The sequence below is a fragment of the Haliotis cracherodii genome, unplaced genomic scaffold (assembly GCF_022045235.1).
Source record: "Haliotis cracherodii isolate W230 unplaced genomic scaffold, xgHalCrac1.p SCAF_16, whole genome shotgun sequence".
NCBI classification, from domain to species: Eukaryota; Metazoa; Mollusca; class Gastropoda; order Lepetellida; family Haliotidae; genus Haliotis; species Haliotis cracherodii.
In genome coordinates this window covers 28,505,810-28,521,334 of record NW_027266271.1, presented here as the reverse complement: position 1 = coordinate 28,521,334, position 15,525 = coordinate 28,505,810, and the positions used below count along the sequence as shown (strand labels likewise).

General features: G+C 42.6%; 1 protein-coding gene across 1 annotated transcript; it reads right to left on the bottom strand.

Annotated features, from left to right (window-relative positions):
* Positions 1 to 909: 909 nt before the first annotated feature.
* Positions 910 to 8,593, bottom strand: LOC139463539 (uncharacterized). Its single transcript, XM_071244809.1, has 5 exons — positions 8,560 to 8,593; positions 5,399 to 5,588; positions 2,419 to 2,558; positions 1,932 to 2,055; positions 910 to 1,629 (listed from the first exon to the last, which is right to left on the bottom strand). The coding sequence occupies exons 1-5, from the start codon at positions 8,591 to 8,593 to the stop codon at positions 1,443 to 1,445; spliced, it is 675 nt and encodes a 224-aa protein (XP_071100910.1). The 3' UTR covers positions 910 to 1,442.
* Between the last annotated feature and the right edge of the window lie 6,932 nt (positions 8,594 to 15,525).

The following is a 15,525-nucleotide window of genomic DNA, read 5'->3' as shown; positions in this document are numbered from 1 at the left end:
ACGGACGGAGCCCGTTTCTATATCCCCCGCCAACTTTGTTGTTATTTAAACATGTATACACTGACAAACAAAAGTAACTGAGTTCGTATTAATCAATTAAAATGATTACCTATTGTGACATGATATTTATGACTTTCGTGGTTGATCACTGTGTACGCGTGTACACAACAAAGGAACTATCAACACACTCCAGGGTCACTTTGAAACATTAGGGTATTAGGAAGACAAGAAAATCAAAATGCTAGTATATATATACTGATGGAAATGAATAAAGTAACAATGAACAATGGTCAATAATTATAAGCTTTACTGTTAGTAGATTTCGATAAGGGCGCGTACAAGTTCAACAACTGTCAGAATCAAATGTTGAGATGTGTTTGTGTATTGTTTCCAACGTGTATTTGGCAGACAAGGCTGGACCCCATGATAGCATATCATTGTACTGTGTCTAAAACTATGTGTTCCCTTATTCATTTCAAACAGTCTATTTCTGGTGTGACATAAAAATAACCTCACATTTATACATAATCTGTGTATATTTCCTGTAGTTATTGCTGGGTAGAATGAAAAGAAAACCACTTCCTTAAGCGCATGTAGTCAGTTTCATCGGAATTAAATAACAGTACTCTTCAATGTCTTCAATGCATTAAGCAAGAAGAATTAATTAATTAAGTGACCACAATTACTTTGTTTTTGGGTACATATAAATCAGACTAATCCCATGTAATCCTGTGAATACAGGTGCAGTACATGATCCTAGTTTCCGTTTTGTTTTGTTGTATTGTATATAAGGAAAACATTCTGCAACACCACAACCAGCAGCCGTAATACTTCTGGAACAATATGGCTGTCCTCAGGCAAATCACCATCTGCCTAATACAAACTTGCTTACACGCTTCAATGGCAACGGAAAGAATATTGATGTTTTACATCTGAACATGGTGTATGCTTTAGATTACCGCCTGGTTGATTGTTGTGAATGTGTCATTGTCATCTATTGATATCTGTCAAAGCGTCTACTGCCCGGCAAGGTGTACCACACACAATCTGGATCATATGTATGCGATGTTCGTGAATTTGTGAACGTATTTTGTGATTTGCTCCGACACGATACACGACAGACCCAACTGCATCCATCAAAATTACATTAAACACAAGTGAAGAGGTATCTGCTCTAGCACAGAGAGATGACGGAACAGTGAAGGTTTATATATTTTTGTCCCGAAAAACAAATGGACGGTAGCATTGCAGTCGGGAAATAATAATATATAAATCTTATCGGTGTTTTTTTTAAAACAGATAACTATCTGTGAATAAGTAACGAAGTTGGGCCAACTCTTTTCGTTAAATTATTTCAGTTTCCCTGTTTCGAAATATCTACAACAAAAATAACACAAGTTCAAATTCTTGATGAATTGTGTATATCAGTGCCATTAGGGTATCTACTTGAGCAAGGCCAGCATGAAGACCAGCACTGAGAACAGCACGAGGAGAAGTGAAGGCCGGGAGGTACAGGCGTCACAGGCAGCAGGTTTCCCGAGCTTCTCCACTTCTGCCAGGACATCTCCAGTTCTCTTTGGACACGAACCATAGGCTGTCTTAATACAGCTCACAGACAGCTGCGATAAACTGAAAATGCCAAAATTAAATGGGACAGGCTCAGTGAGGATGCATTTTCGAAATATCTGAAGATCAGGATGGCCAAATTCTCACGTCCTCATTTTTCTTACATTTCAAAATTACTATCATACATTTATCAAGCGGTGCTTTATGAATTTGTGTTATAATCTTTGGCTACTAAATCCAGAGATAAACAGTGATGCAGTCACACGTGTATTCAACTGATACACAGAACAGAGTGATATTCGTGTGCCCTTTTATGCATTCTTTCAATATTCTATTGCACATTTTGAAATATGTTTTGGGTATACCTGCAGATGGTTGCGAGGTATCCATCAGGCGTGGAAGAGTCAGAACCTCCTTTGTGGCCAGACAGCACACAGTTCAGCAGGGCGGTTGACCTACCAGTTTCTGCCAGGCATGCATAGTCCACATCTGAATAAATACACATTCAGAGGTTCAGATCAAGACTGACAGTCTGACTGACTGAAAGGTACATAAAAGGTCTTACAGGGGACATAACGCAACGTAACTTCAATGTCACAAGTTTTATATGTACAAGTAAATAGCATCAGCTGTGATTTTGAAGACTGTGATATATTTACAAGTGCTTGTTTACTTTTTGTAAATACTTATTTCGTAACAATAAATATTAGAACCTAACCCTAACCCTAACTTACCCCAACCCTAACCCTAACCCTAACTTACCCTAACCCTAACTCTAACTTACCCAAACCCTAACCCTAACCCACTAACATGATGCTGCAACGTAAAGGCCAGTCTTTCAAGCATAGTTACCGTTTTTGTTGTTACACATGTAGTCAAGTGCCTTTTTTGTCTGGTCTAAGGATGTGAATGCTCTTTGCCAGGCAGATGGAATGCAAGCGAAGAACTTGTCATATAAACATCCATAGAAGTCGAAAACAAGTGTCTTGGTTCTGGAAAAGTGTACACATGAATTACTCAACAATGCCGCGGATGGAAAATGAAAACACAACATCCAACTGCCATTCAACTGAACACCTGACAACACACTTAATCACCATGGACACGACCGTCGCTGGCTACTGTACAGTGAGACCAGCTACAGTAAACAGTGAGACTGACAACAATACAGAGTGAGACCAGCTACTGTACAGAGTAAGACCGGCTATTGTACAGAGTGAGACTGGCTTCTGTACAGAGTGAGACTGACAACTATACAGAGTGAGACCAGCTACTGTACAGAGTGAGACCGGCTATTGTACAGAGTGAGACTGGCTTCTGTACAGAGTGAGACCGGCTACTGTACAGAGTGAGACTGACAACTATGCAGAGTGAGACCAGCTACTGTACAGAGTGAGACCGGCTATTGTACAGAGTGTGACTGGCTTCTGTACACAGTGATACCAGGTACTGGACACAGTGAAAACGGCTATTGTGCACAGCGAGTCCAGATTCTCTACAGAGTGAGACAACTATGCAGAGTGAGACCAGCTACTGTACAGAGTGAGACCGGCTATGGTACAGAGTGAGACTGGCTTCTGTACAGAGTGAGACCGGCTACTGTACGGAGTGAGACTGGCTACTGTACAGAGTGAGACCGGCTTCTGTACAGAGTGAGACCGGCTATTGTACACAGTGAGACCGGGTACTGTACACAGTGATACCAGGTACTGGACACAGTGAAAACGGCTATTGTGCACAGCGAGTCCAGATTCTCTACAGAGTGAGACCGGCTTCTGTACAGAGTAAGACCAGCTATTGTACAGAGTGTGACTGGCTTCTGTACAGAGTGAGACTGGCTACTGTACAGAGTGAGACCGGCTTCTGTACAGAGTTAGACCGGCTTCTGTACAGAGTAAGAGCGGCTATTGTACAGAGTGTGACTGGCTTCTGTACAGAGTGAGACTGGCTACTGTACAGAGTTAGACCGGCTTCTTACAGAGTTAGACCAGCTTCTGTACAGAGTAAGACCGGCTATTGTACAGAGTAAGGCCGGCTTCTGTACAGTGAGACCGGCTACTGTACAGAGTGATACATCTAATGTACATTCTGAGACCGGCCACTATGCAGAGTAAGAACAGCTACTGCACAGAGTAAGACTTGCTACTGTACACAGTGAGACCTGCTACTGTACAGAGTAAGACTGGCTTCTGTACAGAGTTAGACCGGCTTCTTTACAGAGTAAGACTAGCTTCTGTACAGAGTGAGGCTGGCTTCTGTACAGAGTGAGACCGGCTACTGTACAGAGTGAGACTGGCTACTGTACAGAGTGAGACCGGCTTCTGTACAGAGTGAGACCGGCTATTGTACACAGTGAGACCGGGTACTGTACACAGTGATACCAGGTACTGGACACAGTGAAAACGGCTATTGTGCACAGCGAGTCCAGATTCTCTACAGAGTGAGAAAAGCTTCTGTACAGAGTTAGACCGGCTATTGTACAGAGTGTGACTGGCTTCTGTACAGAGTAAGACTGGCTACTGTACAGAGTGAGACCGGCTACTGTACAGAGTGAGACCGGCTTCTGTACAGAGTAAGACCGGCTATTGTACAGAGTAAGGCCGGCTTCTGTACAGTGAGACCGGCTACTGTACAGAGTGATACATCTTATGTACATTGTGAAACCGGCTACTATGCAGAGTAAGAACAGCTACTGCACAGAGTAAGACTTGCTACTGTACACAGTGAGACCTGCTACTGTACAGAGTAAGACTGGCTTCTGTACAGAGTTAGACCGGCTTCTTTACAGAGTAAGACTAGCTTCTGTACAGAGTGAGACTGACTTCTGTACAGAGTGAGACCGGCTACTGTACAGAGTAAGACCGGCTACTGTACAGAGTAAGACTGGCTTCTGTACAGTGAGACCGGCTACTGTACACAGTGAGACCGGGTACTGTACACAATGATACCAGGTACTGGACACAGTGAAAACGGCTATTGTGCACAGCGAGTCCAGATTATCTACAGAGTGAGACCGGCTTCTGTACAGAGTAAGACTGGCTATTGTACAGAGTGTGACTGGCTTCTGTACAGAGTGAGACTGGCTACGGTACAGAGTGAGACTGGCTACTGTACAGAGTGAGACCGGCTTCTGTACAGAGTTAGACCAGCCTCTGTACAGAGTAAGACCGGCTATTGTACAGAGTGTGACTGGCTTCTGTACAGAGTGAGACCGGCTTCTGTACAGAGTTAGACCGGCTTCTGTACAGAGTAAGACTGGCTACTGTACAGAGTAAGACTGGCTTCTGTACAGTGAGACTGGCTACTGTACAGAGTAAGACCGGCTTCTGTACAGTGAGACCGTCTATTGTACAGAGTAAGTCCAGCTTCTGTACAGTAAGACCGGCTACTGTACAGAGTAAGGCCGGCTTCTGTACAGTGAGACCGGCTACTGTACAGATTGATACATCTAATGTACATTGTGAGACCGGCTACTATGCAGAGTAAGAACAGCTACTGCACAGAGTAAGACTTGCTACTGTACACAGTGAGACCTGCTACTGTACAGAGTAAGACTGGCTTCTGTACCGAGTTAGACCGGCTTCTGTACAGAGTAAGACTAGCTTCTGTACAGAGTGAGACTGACTTCTGTACAGAGTGAGACCGGCTACTGTACAGAGAAAGACCGGCTACTATACAGAGTAAGACCGGCTTCTGTACAGTGAGACCGGCTACTGTACACAGTGAGACCGGGTACTATACACAGTGAAACCGGCTATTGTACACAGTGATTCCCTACACATTGAGAACGGCTACTGTTACATAAATAAAAATAAATGAAAAACACACGTACGATGCCTGACACAAGAACGCGTTCGAGCTTGACAGGAGAGATGTAAAATTAAAAACTTTTGCGAAATCTGTGAAGAATCCTTTCATGGATGTTTCACTCAGGAACTGTGTTGAACACCCGATGATGTCCTGTGTTAGGTTGGGACATTCTGAGAGGGCGCCCTGGCTTCTGATGGCGGGTAGCGCTAACACTGAAACAACGGCAGGATGAGAATGAGAATCGTTATGACGCACCTGCAGCTACTTCCTGATAATCATTCTTAGTTTGTCAGTAACCGTGCCCGTGGGGTGCTCGCACTATACCCTATAGCTAGTTGTAACCTCTGTTTTGATATTAAACCAGAAGATATGGAGTATATATGGGGAATGTTGATGGGGCCATTTCGCACTTCATGTAATCAAATAACAAATAACGTCATTTAGAAATTGTTTGACCCCCTCTTGCAAATAAACGTTACAATCAGCTGTCGATCATTTCAGCTGTTATTTGAGTCTTTGAGAGGCATCTATCTTCATTGTCTGTAACGACGTTTGGTGGCTACTTCTTGTCCATTAAGCATGTTGATTTAATTTATGCACTTATTTGATTGTATTAAAAAAACAAGCGTAGAAGGTATTACAAGGATCCTTTTTTAAAGGAAAGGGACCGGATCGAACATCGCTGCACGCTGATTGGTGCGACACGCAGCGCGCTGATTGGTCCACAACGCGAAGCGCTGATTGATCCGTTCCGGCGCCCGGCCTGAGCCTCGGTTTTCCAAATCGACCCGACACTTGTGTTTCTTTTCCATAGGAAATGGATTTTACCATGGGAGAGAAAGCAAAACCCCCGGTTCGACCAATCAGAGACCCAAACAGGGCGACAACCCAAGCGTCTGATGGGCCAGATTTCGATCCTCTTCTTCCACATGTCCACCGCCACCACGATCATGTTGTGGAACGGTGATCTGAATTCTAAAGGTGGACCAACATGGACAGACATGGACGTGATGTAGGAATGCCTACGTGGTGTACGTTTGTGTTTCCATGCATGTGTTGGCACTCGTGTATGCCTGTGTGGCATTTTTTTTTACTCGTGTCTCGATGCAAACGTGGTGCCACACGTGACTACAAACAGACGTTAATAGAGGTATAGATCGACAGACATACATGACAGAACACGCTGTCGGTGCTTTGCGTGTACACAAATCCCGCATGGGCCATGTCTTCAGCGGTCTGGGCCTTCTGCATTGGCCACGTATCAAAGAACAGTTGAGCGCATGGTTCTTGGGTGGCGTCTTCATAGGCTTCATGAGATACAGCACGGATGTGTTTCGGTGATGACTTTTCTTGGTGAACCATCGCAGCACTTTGTTGCCCAGCAAATTATGGATGACAAGCCAATGCAGGGCCACTCCTTTTTCAGGCAAGGCACGATCCGCTTCATTCATGCTGTGCACAAACTCAAGAGTGACCCCTAAGCGGTCTGCCATCTCTTCCAACTCATGATGGAGCGGTTGCCATTCGCTGTACACCCACACGATGCGATGGGGTGGCGAATCCAATACCTCGGGACGATGCATCTTAAGGTGTTAAGATACACATAGTGTAATCAGGGACGATGTCACCATTGGAGGAATGGGTCAAATGGTTGACTTGTGCACCATCAGAGTGAATAGAATAATTGACTCGTGCAGACGAGTTCAAGCCAAAGCCAGAACACCACAAACCGCCATGCTACAACTGTAGCTACTTTGGTCGTTGGCCACCATGCAGCTACCACTGAGTCCAACAGGCAAAGTAGCTAGGATGACCCTTCCGGTTCCTGATTCCGTTTCCCGTTTTCCGGTTCCCGTTTTTTCATCATCTTCCTCCAAACGGCCCTTTTCAGGGCAACCCATCTCTCCCGAAAGATCGCTTCCATCCTTGCTTTGACTACCCTCCACATCCATCACACCAAAACAAAGAACCCTCCTCCTCCTCCGCCGCCATCTTTGATGGGGAGATGCCCCCCACGCCTCCCGGAACCGGAAGTGCCGCCACCTTGGAGGCGCACGCATTACCCACAATGCCGTCTTCGCGCATGCGCAGACCCATTTCCGGATACCAGGGTTCTGTCAATAACTACACGATTGTTGTTGTAACACGATGCTAAACAATGCATATTGAATCCCGTTAACGCACATGTTTTTATACCCATTCTTGGGTAATGAAATGCAAGGGGCTTGCATAAAAGTCAACTTTTGCATGGAATGCATGCTTTTCTGTAGCAGTTGCGTTTTGGTGACTTGATTCCACACATGTACTACAATATTGAAAACCAAACTTTACTTGTTTGAAAAATACACTTAAATATTGGTGTCACAGGGACTTTTGTTGTTGAGTATATATATGTGCGAATGTAACCAACTGAACAATTGCCGTCAATTATCCAATCAGACTGAACCAAAAATCACACTGCTTATTGACGATTACTGAAAATAATTTTGCTGATCTTCGATTGTGTTATGATGTAGAAATGCAGTCCAAAATGACGTCTGACTTCCAGCCAGCTGCGATGCTGTGTTTCTTTTCTACGAAATACGACTACGGAATCGATCGATAACGACAACGGGGGATTGCCTTAAGTGTCCCGTTTGATTGTGTACCGGGTCGGGTATGAAGTCTATGGCCCCCTTTCTCTAGCGTATACAAAAGTCTGCCTGGGGCACGACATACCTCTTCTGCCTAACCACCTGTCTGTTCACAGTGCGAAATATCGCGTGACTTACACCTGGAAACAGCTATTAACCAACATTATCTCATATGGAAACACTGCTGTGTACCAGATACGTGGATGTTAGATAAAAACAAAAACTAAATATCTTGTTCATTTGGCAGGATTATGGGGCCGTCAAAAGAGGTTATCATGTGAGTTTGCAATGGTTTGTTTGTTGTTCAAAGCACGAATGGGTTGCTGAATTCTAACCCGGATCTCCACGGGTCGTTTGCAAGTGTAAATACCCTGTATTAGAAATAAACAATGCATCAGCGAGTCTTACCGATACGCTGTACCTAATCATTCATATGTCAGATGTATGAAGCTTTGGTTAGCGATAATTAATATGCCAAATGCGCGCTTCGGGAGAGAGGTTCAGTTGACGTTATGCTACGGAAAATTGAAATAGAAATATGAAATGTTACCTGCAACGAAGACGATGAGACTACAGGGCTGCATGATGTAACCAGGTCGTATCTTGATCTCACACACAAGACGGGCGCTTTTCACAACCTCCCGTCACTGCTCTCTGGGCAATATGACGAGATCTATTCTGATTCTCAGAAACAGCAGTGATCGACAATGCCTAATATGGATATTTTACTAGGTGGTGTGAGGAAGCAGGTGCACTGGGAATTCCCGGAATCCGAACTCAATTAAATGTATTGTTACATAACAACTTTTTCTACCCCTCTTTGCCCTGAACTCTCATACTTAAGCACAAAATAATAAGCTTGCGTCTGTGTTTCAACGTTTAAATGGTTCAGATCAACACTGTACTTGATTACATTACACATGGTGGTGGACCAAGCATTCGTAGCTGTCTAAGATGCCGAATTTAAGACTAACCTTGTGTTTTAATGGAGATGTGTTTATGATCAACTCTGCAGGAAGCGGGCCGTAAATTAAATATCCTCGGATAGGGTTAACTGGCGGGCTGTTCCTCATCGATAAACACAGCTGGGACATTTCATTATCGTATGGTGTGTGATTGTCCAAAATTCCATGCAAGCAACAATAGGCTTGGCCACAAATTTGTAGCAAACTTTTCTGGCATCGCCTCCTCTCTATACAACCTTCTGAAAAAAGAGGCGTCTTTCGAACTATTGCCAACAGCCAATCAAAAAGCTAGCAAGCCCTTAAAAGTGTTCAGGTATTTCGATGTTGTTCATACTGTTAGGAGGATCATAGGCATACATTAACATTGAGGGGCTATTCACATACGATGAACCACTTTGCAAGTCTAATTGAAAAGCTATCACCGTCAGATGTAAATTGTATTTCAATCAATCAAACGCTAACCTTTGAAATGCAGAAGTTATTCCGACCTGATTTGCTTTTCAATCACCTCCCTTCCCAGCGATGACACCAGCAGTATTTGTGTTGACACAGGAGATCATATCAAAGGTCTTGCGAATTTTCACTCATTGAAATGTGGCATGTTTACAACGTCACGCGTGCTAATCTACTGAAAAGATTCATAATGGCAGATATCATTACTATTACTAGCGGATGGTTTTTTTGTGTTTCGAACTATCACTGTTTACAATGTTGAGCTGTGTCAACCTGGAATAGAGCCAGAATATAGTCTCTATTTCTCACTGACAGTTGCTATGAGGTGACACTAAAGTCGTAAAGGATGAAACACGGAACAATTTGTTTTGCAGATGGAAGTTGCCCCATCCAAATGTCCTCGAGTGTCATGAGCTAATGGGATCAGTTGGTCTGGCTCACTCACTGCACATCATACAGTGTGTTTCTACCTTTAATTGAGAAATATACTGCTGTTGGCCTACAGGAAACAAAAACAGATTTCCTTGATAAATTTAATATAATGAAATTCACATTGCACCTGGAGCACAGATCAAGGTCTGTGAGAAACTCAGTAGAAATTTAGATTGCAGAGATAAATACATGTAGAAATTTTGTTTCCATTATGGAACCTTATAATGAGTACATGTTATGGATTAAAAGTTGCACGCCATTTCTAAATATTGGTCAAGACGCTTATTTTGTGGGGTGTACATACCACCTGAAGTTTCTAAACATGTGCATATTTATGTATTTACTGAATTCGAAAAATTATATTTTCAATTATCTCTCAGTTAGTATGTTACTGTGTTTGGTGATTTTAATGCACAAATAAAGAACATATGTGATAACTTCTTTGATTGGCATTTAGAAGTAAGGATAAGTGATCACTTGCTTGATAACGCTGTTAGAACCTACACAGAAACGTCGCTCTTAATTGTAATCAAGATTTTGTTCATCCATAAATTCCTATCCTTACTTAACATATGTAATTTGTGTACATTTAGTGAACATACATTATTTATGAATTACATATGGATTTGAAGTAACTTTGTACCGAATTTTAACCTGAATTAGAATTAGATTAACAATGCTTGCGACAAGACAGAAGCGTACAAGACATGGATAGACGAAGAACTGTGATGTTAAACCCACTGAACTTTGCCAAGGAAATATACCAATGAATCTGCAATGTCCGTTTTGGCGAAGCCAGAAATATTGGTACAGCAACTTGTATAGAAAAAGAAGTTTTTTATGGTATTACATCACCACAATGTTTTGCAACTCTTTACAAATTTTGAAATTATGAATAACTTACCCCTTTACTCTGATGTTCACTGTCTAGTATCCTTCTTTCTCTGTCAAAACTGCTTCCCCAGGACCCTGATGGCAACATTAAGCCTCTCAGTAATCCATCCATTGGTACATAGGAGAGTAACAAATCAAGGTATGACGCAAATTTATCCACCATGGTGTGTTAAAATACAAACAGGGGTCGTGTTGTCATCTCACATTGCCCGTATAAGAAATGACCTAGTTTAGAGTACTTGTCAAGAATACCTTGACACGGCAATTTTGTAATTTGAACACTTCAACAGGGCGCGGTTGTATGTGTTGTGTTGAGATCAAAATAATCGGCCTGAATTAATCTCACACAATCTAGTCTCGATTATCTATCGTGGTGGGATCGGACTGATGCATGACCGTGGTACTGCTATTGTAAACAGTGATATTTAAACACACAGACAGTGGTTAGACAAGACGACCTACACAGCAGGCAGGCGGGATGAGAGGCGAAGTGGCGCTCGTGACGGGGCCATCATTGGGCCTTGAGGGGCCCTGCTAAAAAGGGGGAGGGGGCAAAGGTAGGGCCACTTCGCGTGGTGCTAATACCGTTTGATTTGAGATTGATAACATACGGTATCATTCATACGCAATTCGCAATTCGTGAAAATCGACATCTTGTCTTATTTACACATGTGTGTGTGGTCGATAGCAAAATTCCAACAGGGGAGGCAACTGAGTTCTGGAGACATCAGAGACAGGGACATTTGCGTTTAATGATATGTGTCAAGTGAAGGTGACGTAAATGGTTTGACGTCATTTCACACATTTGTGCTTGTTAAAATCGAATAACAAAAAGATTAAGATAAGCATGCACCAAATGTCTCTAATGCTGGTTATCACTTCGTGAGGCTGTCCGTTTATCAAATCTCTAACATCGAATACGCTTGTTTTAATTTTCTTGGTGAGATGGCATTGCACCATGCAGTGTCCGCTCAGTGTAAGCTGGCGTGGAGTGACGGGGACCAGCATTACTGACACAGCTATCAAACAATACCGGCGTTCACCTGTCTACAGATACAGCAATAATGTTTTCGCCTTTTCGATCCACGAACCTTCCAAATGTTGCCCCTGCTCTATGAATGTGTTTGTTTTTAAATACAGCCTATGTTCATCTTGTCAATAGTTTGACAGTTTCAGTAATTCCTGTAACTCCAGGGATTCCGGGTCCGACCCATGACTTGAAGTAAGAGCTGTCTGAATTGGGAATCGGCTAATTACAATGTATCAATGGCTGATTGTCTGACTTCGGAGACCATATAATCGATGGTCTCTGCTGACATGTTGTGCCTTGACGTCACTGGCAGATTGTGTGTCACGTTGACGTCACTGTCTGATTGTGTGATATTGTACCTTGACGTCACTGGCTGAATGTGTGTCATATTGCACGTTCCGTTTTTATAATAATATGTTCCCAGATCGTCCAACAGTTGTAACAACATGTTCACAACAACATGTGCCCCAGATCACACAGCAGGTATAACACGTTCTCTATATCGTAAATCAGTTCTCCATATCGTACAATAGGTATAACATGTTCCCCAGATCGCACAGCAGGTATAACACGTTCACGTTCTCCAGATCGTGCATCAGTTATAACACGTTCTCCATATCGTACATCAGTTATAACACGTTCTCCATTTCGTACATCAGTTATAACACGTTTTCTATATCGTACAGCAGGTATAACACGTTCTCTATATCGTGCAGCAGGTATAACACGTTCTCCAGATCGCACAACGGTAATAACACGTTCTCCATATCGTACAGCAGGTATAACATGTTCCCCAGATCGCACAGCAGGTATAATACGTTCTCCAGATCGTAAATCAGTTATAACACGTTCTCCATATCGTACAACAGTTATAACACGTTCCCCAGATAGCGCAGCAGGTATAACACGTCCTCCAGATAGCACAGCAGGTGTAACACGTCCTCCAGATCGTCCAACAGTTATAACATTTTCCCCGAATCGTACAGCAGGTATAACACGTTCCCCAGATAGTCCAACAGTTATAACACGTTCCTCAGATCGTACAGCAGGTATAACACGTTCCCCAGATGGTACAGCAGTTATAACACGTTCCTCAGATCGTACAACAGTTATAACACGTTTTCCAGATCGTCCAACAGTTAAATTTACACTTATCAGAGGGGTACACAAAGTAAATGATCTGGTCTACCAGTTTTGTGGAAGCCTCGGTCGGTGACAGTGGATTTGGTCGGTGTGCTGCAGACTAGGTGCATCACTCTGATTGTGTTTGAATCCAGGATGAAGGTTGACGGACAATAGACAATGATTTTCAGTACCTTGTTCAGTACATTGTACTATCGTTTTGATTCTCCAACAAGGCGACGCCTTGTTTGTTTGGAAACACTGAAAGTAGCACCTCCCACATATTTTATCTTTATCTATATAATTATGACCCCAACGGATAGCATTTTTATCCGTTAGCCCTATCCTGCCGAGAAACTTATCCATATATGATAAATACTATATAACATATGATCTAGGTACTACTTTAAATATACACATGAAGGCCCGGATTAAAAAGCTCTTCAGCAACCCATGCTTGCCCTAAAAGACGACTAATCTTGTCGTAAGAGGCGATTAAAGGGATCGGGCGGTCAGGTTAACGCATGACATCGTATCCCAATTGTGTAGATTGATGCTCATCGCCTGCTCCAGACTCGATTGTTTACAGACCGCCGTAGTATGGCTGGAGTATTGCTGTGTGCGGCGTTAAATAACAAACAAACAAGCTACTTCAAACAGGCATATTAATTTTGACAAAACAAAATAATGTTTTTCATATTGTTACATTCGGAAAACTGATTCGTTCATTATCCTTTAGAATGATCAATTATCAATTTCACCATTGACAGATACACCATCATGATATTCGGTGTTTAAATGAAGTAGTGTCTGACATACAACCATCTAGGCGTTTTTACAACTGGTTTTGATGTTTCTGCCATTCAGTATCATTGTCAGTTGGCAAAATAGTATTAAAATGATTGTCGTGTTTGTTCCCCCTTTATGTCTAAAGATCGGATCGGAAAAATCAAGCGTTGGAAAACCATGCCGGTACCACTCGCCACTCACACAACCTCAATACAATCTGCACACTAGACAAACGGAAACAAATGTGTCTAATTTCTATGCTCTTCCAGCATTACAAGGACGCCACCCGCTTGAATTGATGGAAAGATAGTTATGTTATATCCCAGTTCAAACCAGTTTATATTTTAAAAAAACCCACTAAGCTTCAAAACTGTAAGAACTTTATTTTAAGATTAATGTGTAACATTAATCAAATCCGAAGTGTTACACAACACGTTTCTTTGTTCAAGAATAAAAAGGTTTATTAACTGGAGTACAAATGACTGGCTCTGGCTCTTACTCGGGACCATTTCACTGTGTGCTGCTCGTGATGATTGCCTGTTCGTCAACCCAAGGTCTCTCTGTCTGTCCCCACGTTGTCTCTCTCGGTCTGCCATCTGTCTTCTCTATTCAAAGGAGCATTCGCACGGTACAACTAGTTGTATGCAATTAGTTGCACGAACAGAAGTTGTATACAACTCGGCATTCACACGACGTAGAGTTGCATACAACTCGGGTCTCGCGAGATCTCTGACAAAAAGCTTGTGATTCACTTCATTATCGCTGGAATCTTGGTTGCCGAGTTAATGTTCAGACGCATAGGTCTGGAAAATCAACGCAGTGCGAGAATTGCGGTCGCGCGGTCCTGGACCAACCTCTCACTTTGCAATTTAACGGATTTGTATATTATTGAATTTTTAAATTAAACACTGGTTTGAAAAGCAAAAAGTGTTAAATGGCGTCCAAGTTTCTGTTTTGCTAACGAAAAAGCCTCTAAAATAGGTAGCCACATTTGACGGTACATAGATAAAGTACAGTGCGACGCAACTGAGTTTGATCATTAGATCCACATGTGTCCCGTGTAGTTTCTGTCTGGCGGATTTGGATACACTTCGCGCACAAGTTCTAAAATACAATCTGGCATCACTTCCCGTTTTGTCCACACCAATCCTTCATCTGCTGCTACGTTTAATATTCGGTCCTTCAAGTCCGAGTATCTAGGATCTCTCCAAACACTTCGTCTATTTAGCGCAATCCAGAAGTATTTGTAGCGCTGTTTTCGAATCGTCGGATTTCTGGATGATGGTGGCGGCACCATTCTCTAACCGCGATTGTCTGTGCCGTGTACAGCATTCTTGACAAAAACAGTGTGGAAAGACATTTTCGCCTTCATCTGGTTCCACAGTGAAATCTGGCTATGACACTGATTCACTAATCCCAAGAATCGATTGATTCGAGTTGACAGCCGGAATGATATAATCTTGAAGTGGAACTTTCTCCACGGTAAATTCACCAGTGTCTTAATCGAAACGACCAAAGGCTCCCTTGATCATCTCTAACAAGTCTCCGTCAAATTAAGCGTCACACAAAAATGTTGCGTTGCTCATGTTGAAGACAAGCGAACTTGCAAAGTTCTTGAAAGTTGTCCAACTCACGGGTCGTGGTTGCGAGGAGATCGAGTGGTCAGAAAGAGAATAAATTGAAGAAATCCGTAGTGCAATTCAAAATTACCATGTACAGCAAGTTTTTTAAAAATAGTATTCACGAAAACATTTCTTTCCTAAAAATGCAAATTAGAATTAATTCATCCCGAGGTCATAACCCTGATCACGTGGGTAGCTATTTGGAAGGA

Excerpts from the sequence above, each read along its gene's own strand:
- LOC139463539 (XM_071244809.1), bottom strand. The coding sequence starts at position 8,593 with ATGCAGCCCTGTAGTCTCATCGTCTTCGTTGCAG. Across the intron at positions 5,589-8,559 it reads TCTCATCGTCTTCGTTGCAG|TGTTAGCGCTACCCGCCATC; the intron begins GTAACATTTCAT and ends CCGTTGTTTCAG. Across the intron at positions 2,056-2,418 it reads CATGTGTAACAACAAAAACG|ATGTGGACTATGCATGCCTG; the intron begins GTAACTATGCTT and ends GTATTTATTCAG.